Raw genomic sequence first — 15469 nt, forward strand, 5'->3', positions numbered from 1 at the left:
AGAGGATGAGAAGCCAGGAAAGAAAGGCAGAAAGATCTCATGGAAACCAAGGAAAAAGAGAGTGCCCAGGAAGGGCTTTGCTTGTGCTACTCACTGCTGGTTGGTTACACAAAGCCACTCCCACCCTCTTCTGTCTTGCCCACCTCTTTGGAGATTTCTTGACAGCTAGGAGTAGCCATGTGACCAGCTCCAGCCAATGAGATGTGGGAGGATGTCTGCAGGGGGCTTTTGGAGAAGATTTTTCTTCCCTAGTGAAGGAAGCATGCAGAGAAAACGTCTGTGCTATGTTGCTCCCTGCTCCCTGCCTTCAAATGCAGTTGTATGAGGACGTGATGCATGGAGTTGCTATCATAGTAGCCAGCTTGTAATCAGGAGAGAAAGGCCAGGGGAATCAGAAATACTGACCCAGAGGACTGTCTTCTTTTCTGTGAAATATGAGACAAACCCATGTTACGTTAGCTGTCACTTCGGCCACCTGCCCCCATTGAAGTCATTCTTAACTGATACAGAAAATATGGAGTACAAAATTCTTGGTGGCCCCAATTCTTTGAGCTTTGCAGATCTATGACACTACATTTGGGAGCCATAGTCCAGGTGACAAAGGGTTAGTGTGGTGGTGAGGAAGTGGGGGTGGACCACACTTCTGAGAGGTTTGTGAATAGTAAAAAATAGGATGACATGGAATTGGCATGGGTATATGAAGATTTCTTCTATGCCACTGCTGCTATCTTGGCTCTGGCAGAAGACTGAGGAGGGACGTAGATCAGGTATTGAATTTCAATGTTCAAGTACATAGTAGGTATTCATCAAATGGTTACCACTATTACTATTCCACTCTTGGAGGTATTATAATCTTTGGGTAAACTTTAGATGTTTCAGAGGTATACTGACTGGTCTGCAGTCTCATCCCAACTGTCTGTCCCTTGGAGTCAGTAGAGTGTGATCAATGAACAGGACACTGGCTTTGGAGTCAGATTAAACCCACTTACTTTCTGTATCCACTTACAGCCCAATCCCTTGGGCTGAATTCCTCTGAGTCTCAGATTCCTCACCTGTAAATGGAGATAAGAGTACCTACCTCAGGGTTGGTATGAGAAATGGGATAATGGAAAGTGCTGGTAGATAGTAGGCACTGGGATACTGGAGAGCTCTGTGGTGGGCACTGCAGGTTGCCTTCCAAACATCACTTCCTCTCCCTTCTTTCTAACAGAACTCAACTTTGGTCCAGGCATCACCTCCTCCCAGATGAGGAAACCCAGGCTCAGTGAGCTTAAGTGGCATTTTTGAGGTCTCACAACCTAATAGATATCAGAGGCAGCAGGTCTTGAAACCAGGTCTTCTGACTCCCAGTTCATTGTTCTTTCTAATACCTCTCGTTTTTTGGAGGAATTAGCACATTTATCCAACACAACAAGATACCTGGCATGCCGAAGTTCTAAACTGTAGTCCGTTTTCCTCCAAAAGCAAGAGACAGAAGTCACATGGCTTTTATAACATAGACTCAAAAGTGACATACCATCTGTCAGTCTGTTGGTCATGCAGACCAACCCTGACAGAATGCGAAAGGGGACCACACAGGCTGTGAATTGTGGGAGGTGAGGATTGCGGAAGGCTTTTTTGGAAGCCGGCTACCACAAGCATCTTGACATTTTTATAAAAATAGTTTTGACTTTATAAATCTCCCCAGAGAGGTTGGGGACTCCCAGGGGTCCACAGACCATACTTTGAGCTCCACTGCTCTTGATACTATAAGCTCACACCATCTACATGAATTATCCTACTATTCTGCAGATGATTGTCAGATCTGCCTCTCTTCTGCAGACTCATCTGTTTGTCAGATCTCACTTTAAAAACAAGTTTTCCAGAGAGACTCTTAATGTACCCAGCATTTTGCCTCTGCTGATGCCAGGGCAAGGGTGCTGGAAGAGTGGAGTAGTTGTCTTCCAGGGCAGAATTCATAAACTAAAGAGTCACATGGTCATTTGTAGTATTTCGAGGCCTTTCGCATCTATGGGCTCATCTTAAATTGTTTTGAATATTTTCAATCTGAACCACCTTGGCTAATCTATTCTACACATTACCTGTACCAAGTAGGAACTTTTTTCCTTTGTACTAAAAGGCCCCAGCTGAGTGTCCCAAGACAAGCTTGATTTCTACATGCTAAGACTTGGCAAATACACCCATGTACAACTCATCCAAACACTCATGACTTTGAGACACTAATCTTTGTTTCTTTTCAGTAGATTCCTAATATTTTTAGTGTATGATACAGCTGTGCCACGCCCTCCTGGTCACAGCCCCCTCCTCTGGTTGGACATCCTCTTCCACCGTGTTCTTCTCAAGACCTTGGGTAGCAGAGCTTTGGCACATAGCCTGCACTCAGCTACACTGAGGTTTGTCCTGAGACAGGGCAATAGTGTTCCATGTTTCGAAGTTTGTCACAATAATACTCAAAGTCCAGCTTGCACAGTGGACCATTGAGTTATCGATCCAGCTGCCTTCTTCCCTGCTTCCAGCAGTGCTCCTCTCCCCTGGCCATTTCTTCTCCTCTATTCCATGATGCTCTGGTAGGGCTGCCAATCACATTCCACCCCTTCCAGACAAAATGGTTAGTCCAAGGAAGTGTAAATATTTAAGCTGGGCCTGCCAGGGTCTGGAATTGTCTTCAGGAAAGCTAAACAGGAAGACCCTTTTGCCTAGTCTGGATTTAGAGAACTGGAATGAGGCCGGAGCTGCTTGCAGCCATGTTTCCTATTGCTGCATTCAGTAAGCAAAAATATAGCCAAACAAGACCAACCACACCAAGAATAAGACAGAAAGTTTGAGTCTCTGGATTCACTCCTGCCTGAGGCTAGTTCCAACTCCTTTTTCCCCAGTGATATGACTCAAGAATGGTCAGTAGTGTTAGGTTTCTACCACTTATTATTGAAAGGAACCCTCATAAAACTGACCCTTTGGCCTCAAATTATACTGTGCGAGATCTGTTTCCTGAAGGAGCATGTTTTGAGAAAATAACAGAGGGCTAAGAATTCAGTGAAGACAGAAAGAGGACTGAGAAGACAGAAGGCTGGCCAGAGAAAAGGCAGGTGAACCAAGGAACAGCATTTCATAGAAGCAGATAATGGACTAGTTTTAATTGGTGGTGGGAAAACAGATGTTTCCATGGTCTTGGCGGGGTTATAAATTGGCTTTTTTTTGGAAGGCAGTATCTGAAGATATGAAAGATTCCTGCTGAGCCAATAATTGTACTAAACACAGCATGGTTTGTTCTGATGCAATATTTCAAATATTTGCATCATCAATAGGGGGTTGGTTAAGTAAATTATGGAAACATGTCCTGGTAATACTAAAGGGGAAAAAAGTGTACAAGACTATGCAAAGCATGTGTTTATAGATGTATTTCATATGTGCAAAGAAAGCTCAGAGGACCACACATTGGATAGTTGGCACTGGAGATCTCTGGGGGGATGACTGTAATTACAGAGAACTTGACTTTCTAGGTATGGATGAGCCCAGAATTGGAGAGGTTGATTTCTGTTCTATTTCTGCTGCTGTAAGAAAATGGCAAGGTCATCTTTCCCTTTTTTTTCACTGTCAGTATTTGGAGTTCTATGATCTCTGGCCTCATGTGTTCATTCGTTTACTTATCACATACTTTTATTCACTCATTTATTTGACCAATAAAGGACTAAGTGAGTGCCAACCATGTTAGAAACTCTTGCTTATGGGAATATAATAGCAAAAAAGAATCATCACTCTCATGGATTTTTTATGACTGTGAAAAGTATCAAATGGCGATGAGCGTTACGGAGAAGCACAGAGGAAGCAGCATAGAATGCTGGCGTGGAAATAGCAGGGTCCATTATGTATAGAGTTGTTAGAGAAACCCTCATGGAAAAGGCAACATAAAGACTTAAAGGAAGAGGAAGACAGCCATGCAGCCCTGAGGGAAATTGTCTTCCAGGGGGATGGCATATAAGACCCTAAAGCTGAAGCACGCTGGATGAGTTTGAGGTCACCAGGACTGTGTGGCTGGAAAGAACAGTGAGGAGCAAAGCCAAGGGAAGGGACAGGGGCAGGGCAGTGTGCCCACGGATTCGAGGTCATTGCACCACTCTGAATGAGCGAAGAAGCCACTAGAGGGTTTTGGACCAACTTTAAAGTGAATGCTGTGGTTGTTCTGTTAAGACTAAAATAGAAGGGCCATGAGTGAAAGCAGGTGACCAGTTAGAAAGTGACTGCAATGATCCAGGTGAGGGAAAATGGTGTGGACTCTGGCGGTAGAAGGGGTTGGGTTGCAAATAAATTCTGAAGGTACAGCTAATGGATTTGTTGGACAAGAAGGAGGGCGTGAGAGAAATTACTCCCTGTGACTTAGGGCCCAGTATTGGGGCTGTCAGACCTCTGGAAGACAACCCTTCTCCCAGGACTGAGGCTGATTCCACTGAGTCACTTCGAAGAGGTGGCAGTGCCAGCTGGTGCTTTGAGTTGAAGGAGGTGGAGAAGGACAGAACCAGGGGAGAGAGGGGAGAGGTTTTGGGTGTTCTGTCATGAGACAGACCCAGGCCCCAAGTGCAGCAGGCCTCACCCCAAATGGTGACGGGGGTGATCCTATCCATGGGATGCCAGGGGAGGCTGGATGACTAGTGCCATGGCCTTGACACATTTGGTTCGGGAGGAAAAACAAAAGACAGATTGCATTTCCGTCCACCATAGTAAGAGAAGACTCATAGCCAGACTTACTCTCATTTAGAAAAACTAAGTGCAGTGTCATTTCCTGTACCCATGTCTTCTGCGGCAAGTCAAGACCCATTATATTTCATAATACTTTGCTTTTAAAGACATGTGCATTATTTTTGTAATTAGAGCAAATAAAAAATATATTAAAAAAATGGTGAAATGGTCAATAATAATCAACTAATTCAGAGAGGGTCATGGAGTTAGCTTATTGAGAAAAGAATAAGGTAAGAAGTGGTTCTCTTCAAGGAGTGGGATGAAGGTCAGATGGTGAGTGATCAAGAACGGAAAAGGAGAGAGAGTCTGAGAAATCGAAGCAGTGAATATAAGCCTCCTTCGAGAGGCTTGGCAAAGGAAGGAAAGAATGAACGGTAAGAACAAACGTATGCCACACAATTCTGAATAAAGTTTATTAAATAATATGTACAGCAAATGTAGCAATTCAACACCTCTATTTATCAACTCAATCCACTGCAATAAAGAAAAATAAATGAACAGAAAAACCTGTGTCTGCATAGTACATGCCCTTGGTGTGTAATTTAAATGGCAATACTTTAAATTAATTGGTTATATATAAGGTCAGTTATTTTTCTTTCAGAATATAATCTTTTTTTGCAGTAACCTATTCTAGCAATAGGACTTAATACTACTTCAGATAAATAGAACTGCCAAAAAAAAAAAAGTCTCCAAAAACCTGTAACTGAGATAACAGTTACCTTCTCTCCCAGAAAGAATGATTATTTAAAAATTTAACACTTTACAATGGCTATATTTGTGCTAAAAATCTGCCGGTGAGTTATTTGGAATTCCTTCATTTAAATAAAAATGCAAAAAACTTCATGACTTCCTTATTTCCCTCCCCACTTCAGTTCAAATTTTTAAAATTATTTTTCTATACAAAGTAGGTACATGGGCTATACAAAGTTAATATACATATTTACAGTCCCACTTAAGCATATGATTTTTTTCTTTTACTGATCCCAGAGAGACTGCAAGAGAGAAGTAGTTTGTGGCTTGCCTTTACCCAGAAGCATGGCTAATATATCAAAACGGGTAGCAAGGCATGCCGCCAGTTAGTTGCACTTGCTATTAATAAACCTGTATAAACATCTCAGCATAAAAATAGGTATTTTATATTACTAAATGTCTGAAGACAAAAGAGCCATTGGAAACCTTTGTTCCTTGTTCTGTCATACATAGGAAGCTGAAGTTTGATGCAAGTTTTAACATGATTTTATTAACGATGGGCAAATTGGTGAGGCATACCTGGGTTTCTGGAGATAGACAATTGCATGAGGTTGGCATCATATGCAAATGTGGCTTTACAAATTGGTTTTATTTTCTAGCTGTATTTAAAGAGGTGTTCAAAATTACCTATTTAATCAAGAAGCACCCCTCTGAAAACTATTAGATAAGATCATGTTATTAATGGTTTGCATCTAAGACCAGGGAACAAACATATTAGCCAATACAAGAATTACATTTCCAAACGAGTGAAATGCTGCTGTGCAAATGCTCTTGTACTATATTCCCTCAGAGAGTGAGTAAAAAAAAAAACCCCAAACAAACAAACAAAAAAACAGTGCCCTTGGACAGTGGAGTGGACCTTCCAAAGCAATGAGTCTTATTTAAGGAACTTCTACCCAGAAAGCTCCTCCCCACCACCTGCACCTCCACCCCCACCATTAGTTCCACAGCCTTTTCCCTTGGGATTAAGGCTCTGCTCTGACCTAGTCAAAAACAAAGGTTTCTGGGAAGAGGTAACACATTCCTTGCATCAGTCATTTACACTTTAGTGTGAAGGAGCCAGTGGCAGTTTCTGTCCTGTGAACAGGTTTGAGAACAGGACAGGGAGAGACGTGAGGGTACCGAGGCTGTCTCATGGAGGTGTGGGCAGCTGATGGGATCCCAAGATGAGTCGTGGAGACAGAAGCTGAGGCAGAGGCACTGAAGACAAACTTCACCTGCTTATGAAGACTCCAGACTTTGGGACAACAGCTCTGGGGCAATTCTGAGCTATAAGCAGAGAGCCAGGGTCCCTGTACACACACTGCCACCTAGAATTACTACTCCTATTTGTGACCTTGGGTGTGTATTTGTGGGGAAGTTGAGAATTTGAAGTCTCTGGAAACAGTTCCAAATATTTTCAGTCATAAAGGGCCCTCGAGCAAAGGTTCTTCCAGCTTCCTATTGCTCAAAAGGGAGCTAGTGGAGACGGAAACATGACAATGCTTTCTAGGATCCCTCCAGGGAGAATTCCTCTCTTCCTCTCTCACACCCTTCTTAGCACATAGCACAGTCACTCTTGATTTAGTATTTTTTTGTGAGTCTGTCTCCCTAGTCACCTCTGAGTTCCCGGGAGGTAGGGAATGGGTCATGTCTACCTTTCTCTCTCCAAGGGGCCTAACAGTGAGGCCAATAAACATCCTGGGATTGGACAGAGCTCTGCCTGAACATCGCAGGAGTCACCAGGGCCCCTTGGATCTGGCCCTACAAAGGACAGACCACTAGGGAGGGGCAGAGTCCTTGCCTCACACCTAAGGCCACTGCAACTGCACCTTTTGCTCTGAAGAGAAGCCTCACCAAGGTGCATCAGGATTCATAACCCTGGGTGCTACATTTTGGGTGGCCCTTGAACTCCTATGGGGAGTAAAAATGGAGACACAGTGGGTCTCTTCTAAGGCTTGGAGCATGCCATCAGTGGCCCTGGCATCCAGTGTACATCATCAGTATATGTTAAATGAATCATTGAACATCGTATTTGGTTCTCTCTGACCACAGGCCTATCAACCCCAAACTGTCCTGGCCAAAAAAAATAACAAAGAAGAAAATCCAGAAAAGAAAGGTTAGCAGTCGTGTTCTAATAAATGAAACTGTGCTGCTCTGAAGGTAAACATTTATGAAAGCCAGTGATATGGGAAAGGAGCACACTACATGTGTCCTCAAGAGCTACAGGGCTTCTTGACTTCAATCACTCAGACATACAAATTTAACTATCTGCCTGGCCCCCTGGTTCCCATGGGCAAACCGTGTGTTTTTCTTTCTGAACACCAGGGGCACCGACGGCAGTGCCGCATGCCGCCTGAATACACAGGGCGCCGAGGTTTTGCCTCAACTTCCCCACAAACCTCAGCAGGTCCAGGGAGGGACGCGGTCCTGGGAAGTTTGGGGGGGCCTCCACCACTGTTTGGGGTAGTCTCTACAGCCCAGACTCATCTCCAACAGTGTAGGGGGCCCAGTGGGCTCTGGGGTGGCTCGGAGTCTGTGTGTGGAGCCTTTGGGGCATGGCTGGGGACCTGCCTGGCCCTCTGAGGGCTGCTTCAGGCTAAATGCTGAGACCTCTCTGAGCTGGAGCTAGTCAAGGCAGCAGCGGCAGGCGGCATTTCTGGCCTAACTGCTCCTGGACTGTGCTGCAGGTCAGATTACCTAAGATGGGGAGAGGTGGGGAGGGCTGGAGCGGCTCCCAGAAGCAGCTAAGTAAATACAGATTTGCCTCATTCCTTTCTGCTCAGAGCATGGTTCAGGCTTGTCTGATACACAGTAAGCTTAGACAGGCTCCGGTTTTAAACACAACACACTTCTCTGTCCCTTTCTTTTGCTTCTTACTTTATCCACTGCATTAGTTTTCCTACTGACTCAATGTTTAAATAAAGAGACCGGTTCATGAATTATGCTTCATCCACCAATAAAAATCACCTCTGTGGTTTTCAGTCTTCTTAGAGATACAAAGGCTTTACATAGTTGCCTGGAAAAGTACCAAACTGCCTTGTTCTTCTTGAAGTACCTATAAAAAAAAAACACACGTGCACACAATGAGAAGGATCACCAATGGGAGTTCAAGGAGAGCCCTTGGTAACAATCCTGTAGAATAGCTATGGTTTCCAAAGCACTTTCCCTTATTTTAACTCATTTAGGCTGCGAAGTAATGCTGGGTAGTAATTTTTTTTTTTACCATTTTTTAATACTCCTGGTTTTTTGTTGTTGTTGTTGTTGTTTTTTGTTTTGTTTTCAGAGAGGAAACCTAAGCTCAGAGAGCTTGCGTGATGTTGCTGAGGTCCCATAGCTTAATAAGCGGAAACAGACTTTGAACCCATCTCTTCTGACTCCTAGCCCGCTGCTCTTTCTAATACTTCTCCTTTTTGGAAGAATGTGCACATTCATTCATCACAACAAGATACCGGGGATTTAGAATTTCTAAACTGTTGGATTTCTAAAACTCCACTGGATATGACCACATATCAAAAGGAAATTCCTCTCAAAAGCCTAGCAAAGCCCCAAATTGACTCCCTGTCTTTACTACCAGCCTTATTAGGGTTCCCTTTAAGCCAAGAACATTAAGCTATCTGGGAACAAAGCCCTTCCTGGGCTGCTCTGCAGCCAGAACTGCTGGACCCCTAATCCACTTCCTTCCCTTGGGACTCTCTCTCTAAAGCTGGCAGGGTGTGTGTGTGTGTGTGTGTGATGCTGTGTCATCATTGCCCCCTCATTAGCAGACATCACAATTTGATCATTGCATCCTTTTCCCATTTGGCTTGGATATGGTTTCAGAATCCTGCTAAATACATTTCAAGCAGCCACTACCAGTGGGTTAGGGCTGTTGCCCAAAGTGAAACTTCCAAGCCAAAAGAACATGTCAAAGCTAAAGACATCTAAATCGACTAGCTGAACCCCGAGGGAGGATGGTCACTGGAGGTCGCAGAGAACTGAGATGATAAGGCCCAGCTATGTGCCCAGATAGCTGGTTAGCACTTTCCCTATGGACAAGAACAATGAGCTCTGTTGGGTTACTTCATTTTTAGTTTGAATATCAGGCTACTTTTTGAAGTGTTAGAGGAATTGAGGAAATCTGAAATACTTCCTTTATCTGGCTGCTGGGGATGCCCCATTACAGAATTGGTGCCCTTCACCCACCCCAGTTCTCGTAAAAAATGTAAATGCTTCTGGAAGAGGTTAACAGCGAATGAACACTAGAGCTGCACTCTACTATGACAGCCACACTTGTCTGCTGAGCACTTAAAACATGGCTATTCTGAATTGAACTACGCTGTAACTAAACATCGGATTTCCAAGACTTTGTACAAAAAGAATAATGCAAAATATCTCACCATTTTTTATACTGATTACATGTTCAATTGATATTTTGAATGCATTAGGTTTAATAAAGTATGTTAAAATTAATTGCACTAGTTTTGTTTTACTTTTTTCAATATAGCTTCCAGGAAACCTAAATTTCATAATGGTTTGTATTACGTTTCTATTGGACTGCACTGCCGACTTCTCAGATTTGGTTTCCTTCTAAACGGAACAACTCAGGGTAGTGAGGGCTGTAGGCTTCTGGGGTCCTTGGGAGGATGGGTTAGCTTTCTAAGAGGCTGGTAAGGCTAAGACAAATCTATCTAGCTTCCCTTTTACGCTGAGGCCTTGCTGATCTCACTATCCCAGCCCTGACATTACTTCGCTTTAGCAAAGGTTTCCCAGAAAGATCAGGAAAGTGCTGGTCTTTGGAGGGAAGATAAAGGTAAAGCCATTTGTACAAGGGGAAAACAGGAGAAGAGTGAGTCAGTGGCTCCCATCTGACCCACATCATATTCATGCCTGAGCAGAAAGAACACAGGCTTGGGGAGAGATGGGCTTGAGCTGAAATGCTACCTGGGTGACGCTTGACTAACTACTTAATCTCTTTGGGCCTCAGTTTTTGAACCTGTGAAATGAGGATAATTCTTGTCATATGGGCTGTTTGTTGAGAAAATGTCAGTACAAAAGAATATCAAGCAAGTGTCTGCTTGGTAGCAGAATCTCAATAATGTTGACCTTTCTCTCCCTCACTTTATAAAGATGAATCCTTTGTTTTAATTAAGCAGGTTGCTTTGATTAAAGTTATTAGAAGCCTGGAGTAAATAAGGTCTTTAATATATCTACACACATGCTTGAGTTTCATGGTAGAGATCTAGGCTTGGTCCAATTTTCTTGTGTTGTTTCATAAGAGTTTTAAAGAATAAAATTTCCAAATGTAGAACAGATACATGCACAATAGAAGTACAAATGAATGAGTTAATGAATTTGATAATTGCCCTCCCAAGTAGTTGACGTTGGCACATTTGGTCAAGACTGGTGTCACCCACCATCTTGAGAGCAAACATAAACTGGGTGGCCCATCATTCCTAACGGTGGTGCAGGAACCGAGAAGGCTCTTTTTTCTGTGCGGAGGATACCGCTTTTGGCACGGCTCATCACTCCTAGTTATTCCTCAATACACAACTAGTAAGAAGAGCATGATGAGATCACTTACCAACAAACCATCCATCATCACATTTTTCCATGACATCAACAATATCTCCATCTCGGAGTTCCAATTCATCATCGTTCTGTGGTATATAGCTATACAATGCTTGGTAGCTAAATCTATAAATGAGAAAAATAAACATTAAGTAACTCAAACACTGACAGGGTTAAATAACAAAAATGTTAAGCCCATTTCAGTTGAAGCAACATTTAGTAGTTTTCTGCTCATCAGTGGGGACACAAGTATTTTATTGGCTATTTTTCTAATAACTTAGCATTTGGGGAAATTCACTCCACATACAGTAAGTAAATGAAGACTGACAGGGATGGGGAGCTTCTGACAAGCAAGTCATGACTGGTCCTCTTGTGTAGTTTCATTTGGTTACCATAGCCAAGCATTCTCTTCAGATTCCCCCACATACCAAATTTAACCAAGGCCTTTTCTTAACATAGGATAATATATGTAGATTATCAAGGATAATGAGAAGTTACTTAGGTGCAGATAGACATTATATTCTGGTCATATACATTAGAGAGTATAAGGCAATTGATGTGTGTGTATATATATATATATATATATATATATATACACACACACACACACATATATATATATATATACTGGGAGGAGGGTCTAAAAATGTATATACATAACTTGTATTCATTTTTTGTTACCGGAATATATTGAGTATTACAATTTTAATAGATTTTTCCTTTCTTAAAATGTGTATACTTTTTTTGGCACCCTCTGTGTGTATGTGTGTGTATGTCATATTTATATAAAACTATAAAAGGTACATTTCAAGTGCCTCACTGTTTAGCAAAACGACCTTGAGTTTCTTAATAGGCTGACAACCATTTCATTAATTGCTTTTAAATGTGAATGTCATTTTTCTGAAACTCTTGAAAGCTTTTTCCTTTTTTTTTTCTAGCCCAGTGATGTTTGGGGTTAAGGTTTTTATTGACTTGGTAGCTGGCCTAAGGCAATTTGGTGTGTGCTGTTCTGCTTGTTCTAACATCGGCCAGCTGCAAGAGAAAGCTGGACTACTTGTGGTGAAATCTGATAATCTGCTCTGGCAATAAGGAAGAGCTTTGTTTTCACTTACTCCTTTGACAAATACTTAAGAAGCATCTTACTATGCATCAGTTCACAATTCTGTCTGCTCAGTACTTGAAACACAACAGTAGCAGGCAACACTTTGCAAACGAGCCAATCATCTACCACTTCCGGTAGATCAGTGATTTTCCAGTGTGTAGGCAAGAGGCTAGTTACAAGTAAGTGGCGTCAGTTCCCAGAGACAAGAGGTTCATTCTCTTCCAAAAACCAAAGGAACAATGTAATTTTATATAGTGTTTATCCCAAAGTATTGATATTTTGGTAGATGGATCTGTCTGCCAGAGGAAGGAGGGATTAAGAGATGCAGATGGATTACCAGTCGGAAAATGAACACATTTTGATGTTCCGACTTTGCTCGCTGTCTCCTACCCAACCTGGACTCCTTCGAACGCCTTACGCCCTTCACTTCCACTGTGGATGCTTTGCCAGCCTCAGCTCTGGGAAATAATTCCTGGTTTCTGCTTCTCTGTTCTCACTCCCAGATAGTGGATACTGGCTGGACAAAGTCCAGTAACTTTGTTGCTCAGGACAATATTCCACTGAGTCCTTTCCCTACCTCCTCTGTCAGTTCTGGTGCTGGACTCTCAGCAGAGGGCTCTCTACTCTGCCCCTATCTCCTGAGACGAAGCTTGCTGTGGGCAGCATTTTAATTTTCCTCCCCTCCAGGTTTAAGTCTCTATATTTCCTCCCCTCTTACCCAATGCTGTTCCCTTGGGTGAGGAAGGGTCCCTTCTCCTGGCCATGTTGAACTCCCTTCCCCTTATTTCCTTAACTTATGTCTTCTCTCTTACATCTTTTGACTCTGTCAGCTCCTTCTCTGGTACAAAGGTGCTTAATTCTCTACCCCCTAAAAATACCTCCTCTGTCTCTGCTATTCCCTTGATCTATAGCCCCCTCCCATGCCTTCCACTCACCATCAAACTGACTCACCAACCCTTTCTCACATAGCCTCTGCTTCCACCTCTCTAACACTGCTATCTCCAAGGTCGCCAATGATTTTTTCAGTTGCCAAATAGAGCACCTGGAGGACATTTCACATTTTTTAACCCCTTGGCCTCTCTGAAGCAGGAGGCACCACAGATCAAACACTGCTTGCTCTGTTCTGCGCAAGTGAACGCTCCTAGGCCCTCTCCTATATCTCTTCTCAGTCTCCTTTGCTGTTACTCCTCTGTTGCCTTAAAAGTTGGCTCTCCAGGGATCTACCCTCATTTCCCTTCTCGCTTTACCCAGAATCTCCTTGGGTAATCCTATATGCTTCCATGGTCACAAAGCACTCCCTCTGTCCTAGCTCAGGCTCTCATCAATTCTTTGTTGAACAATAGCTTTGTCCCTAATCTCTGAAATCCACCTTCTACTCCATTGCCAGTTATCTCCCAGAAACAAAATATAATCAATATGATCCTCATTTCAAAATCCTCTAGTGGCTCCTGAGTGCCTGCAGAATAAAATCCAAACTTATTTCCATTGCATTATGGATTCTACAATCTGGTCCCAACCTACTTCTTGAGCTTCATCTCTGTTTCCTCCTGAACTGTATCCTGTGGCCACATGGCATTTTTGAAGTTGTCCAAACACTCCACCTACCTCAGGCCTTTGCACATGTGGTTTCCTCAGCTGTTCTAGCTCTCAAATCCAACTCATCTTTCCATGCTCATTCCCAATGCTCTTCCTCTGTAAATGGAGTTTACTTCTATGTGCTTAGAACATAGGAGATAGCCAATATATATATATATATATATATTTTTTTTTTAAATGAATGGATCAACCCTATTCACTCAGCTCCAATCAGAATTAACCATTTTTAAAAAAATTTATTAGGGAACAGTGTGTTTTTCCAGGATCATCAGCTCCAAGTCAAGTAGTTGTTTCAATCTAGTTGTGGAGGGCACAACTCAGTGGCCCATGAGGGGACTGAACCGGTAACCTTGGTGTTATGAGCACTGCGATCTAACCAAGTGAGCGAACCGGCCACCCCCAGAGTTGACCATTCTTTCCTCTATATTCCCACAACACGAGGACTGAAACTAGTCAGCACAGCTCTCACTTGCCCTTGTATGGCAGTTCATTCTTTACTTGTCTCTGTCTCCCAGTAGTCCATGATCTCCTTTATTTATCCAGCTATTTTCATGATGGCTGATGGGAAACATGGAATCCTCAGAGAAGCTGGGAGTGATTCATTCATTCCCCCACATGGCTGCCCCCATAGTCAGTCAATGACCTACTTTCTAAGCTCAACGACTATCTACTAAAAATACTTTCTAAGCTCAACGACTGTCTACTAAAAATGTGAGAACTGAAGTTTGCCAAGTGTACTTACAAATCTTGTGAGGCTTGACTCCTATCTGGGGTGACTCTTCGCTGCTGGGCTTGAGGTTGCTGAGAAATGATTAAAGATGATTTATTGTCAGAAGGGGATACCTTGTGATGAAAGTCAAAGGGATGAGAAACAGTGCTGCAGTAATGAACAGATTTTTCGGCAATGTTTATGATCTCATTGCAAACTGCTTCCTGTGAGGTGGGCCCGAGATATCCAGAAACCCCCAAAAAACAGTCAACATGGGGACAAAAAAAAAAAAAAAAAGAAAGAGAGGAAGAGATGTAACATTCCAGACGAAGCACAAAAGTCCAGGGAAACAACAGAGTTGAAGATCCAGGTTAAAAAAATAGATATTCCAGTAGTGGAGTGCAGGAGAGATCCAGGCGTAAGCATGGAAAAACAGGTAAGATACAGAAGAATTTGGAATTTAGTATAAATATTAAAAAAAAAAAGGCAGCAGCATAAAAGCCTGTAATTAGTGAGTAACTGTTACAAACGGAATCATTTCAGGATAGAAATGCAAGTACATATCCCCAATCATGCACTAATATATTAATTTAATCCCACATGTAGGCAGAGTAGAAATATCATCTCTAAATTTCTCTGCTTTTTTGAGAAGGAAAGGGGTGGCCTAACATCTCTCTCTCTACTACAATAGCCGCATAATTCTTGTAAATAATGGCTCTGTGAGTTAGCCAGGTATTACTTCAGTCTAGACTCTAGCAGTCAGTAAGAATTCTCTTTAGAAAAGCTACAGTCTTATTCAACAGGCATCTTACCACATAGCTCTTTTCAGATTCTGTGAGATCAGGTCCTGCTCTCAATGAATGATGAGAAGGCTGTGATCACCAAGCAAATTATAAGGGAGACATTTTAGCAGATGTCACATTGGAAAGAATTCAAAATAAAAGCGTGAGCAAATACACGTACCACACCATCACACTCGATGACACTGGATACTCGCGGCCTACGGCCACCGAGTTTCCACGACAACATGGTGGGTGCACAGGAGAAAA

At 42.6% G+C, this 15469-nt stretch overlaps 1 protein-coding gene across 4 annotated transcripts in view; it reads right to left on the reverse strand.

Moving 5' to 3' along the window:
- Positions 1–5123: 5123 nt before the first annotated feature.
- Positions 5124–15469, reverse strand: part of SORBS1 (sorbin and SH3 domain containing 1) — a 258773-nt gene continuing 248427 nt past the window's right edge. For all 4 annotated transcript variants that reach the window (XM_019639011.1, XM_019639012.1, XM_019639013.1 and 1 more), the window contains 4 exons: positions 15233–15292; positions 14454–14644; positions 11027–11139; positions 5124–8521 (listed from right to left, as the gene is read on the reverse strand). In XM_019639011.1, the coding sequence (XP_019494556.1) occupies positions 8454–8521; positions 11027–11139; positions 14454–14644; positions 15233–15292 (432 nt within the window). In that variant the 3' untranslated portion in view covers positions 5124–8453. The remainder of the gene's footprint in view (positions 8522–11026; positions 11140–14453; positions 14645–15232; positions 15293–15469) is intronic.

This window comes from Hipposideros armiger, unplaced genomic scaffold (genome assembly GCF_001890085.2).
Source record: "Hipposideros armiger isolate ML-2016 unplaced genomic scaffold, ASM189008v1 scaffold_42, whole genome shotgun sequence".
NCBI lineage: Eukaryota > Metazoa > Chordata > Mammalia > Chiroptera > Hipposideridae > Hipposideros > Hipposideros armiger.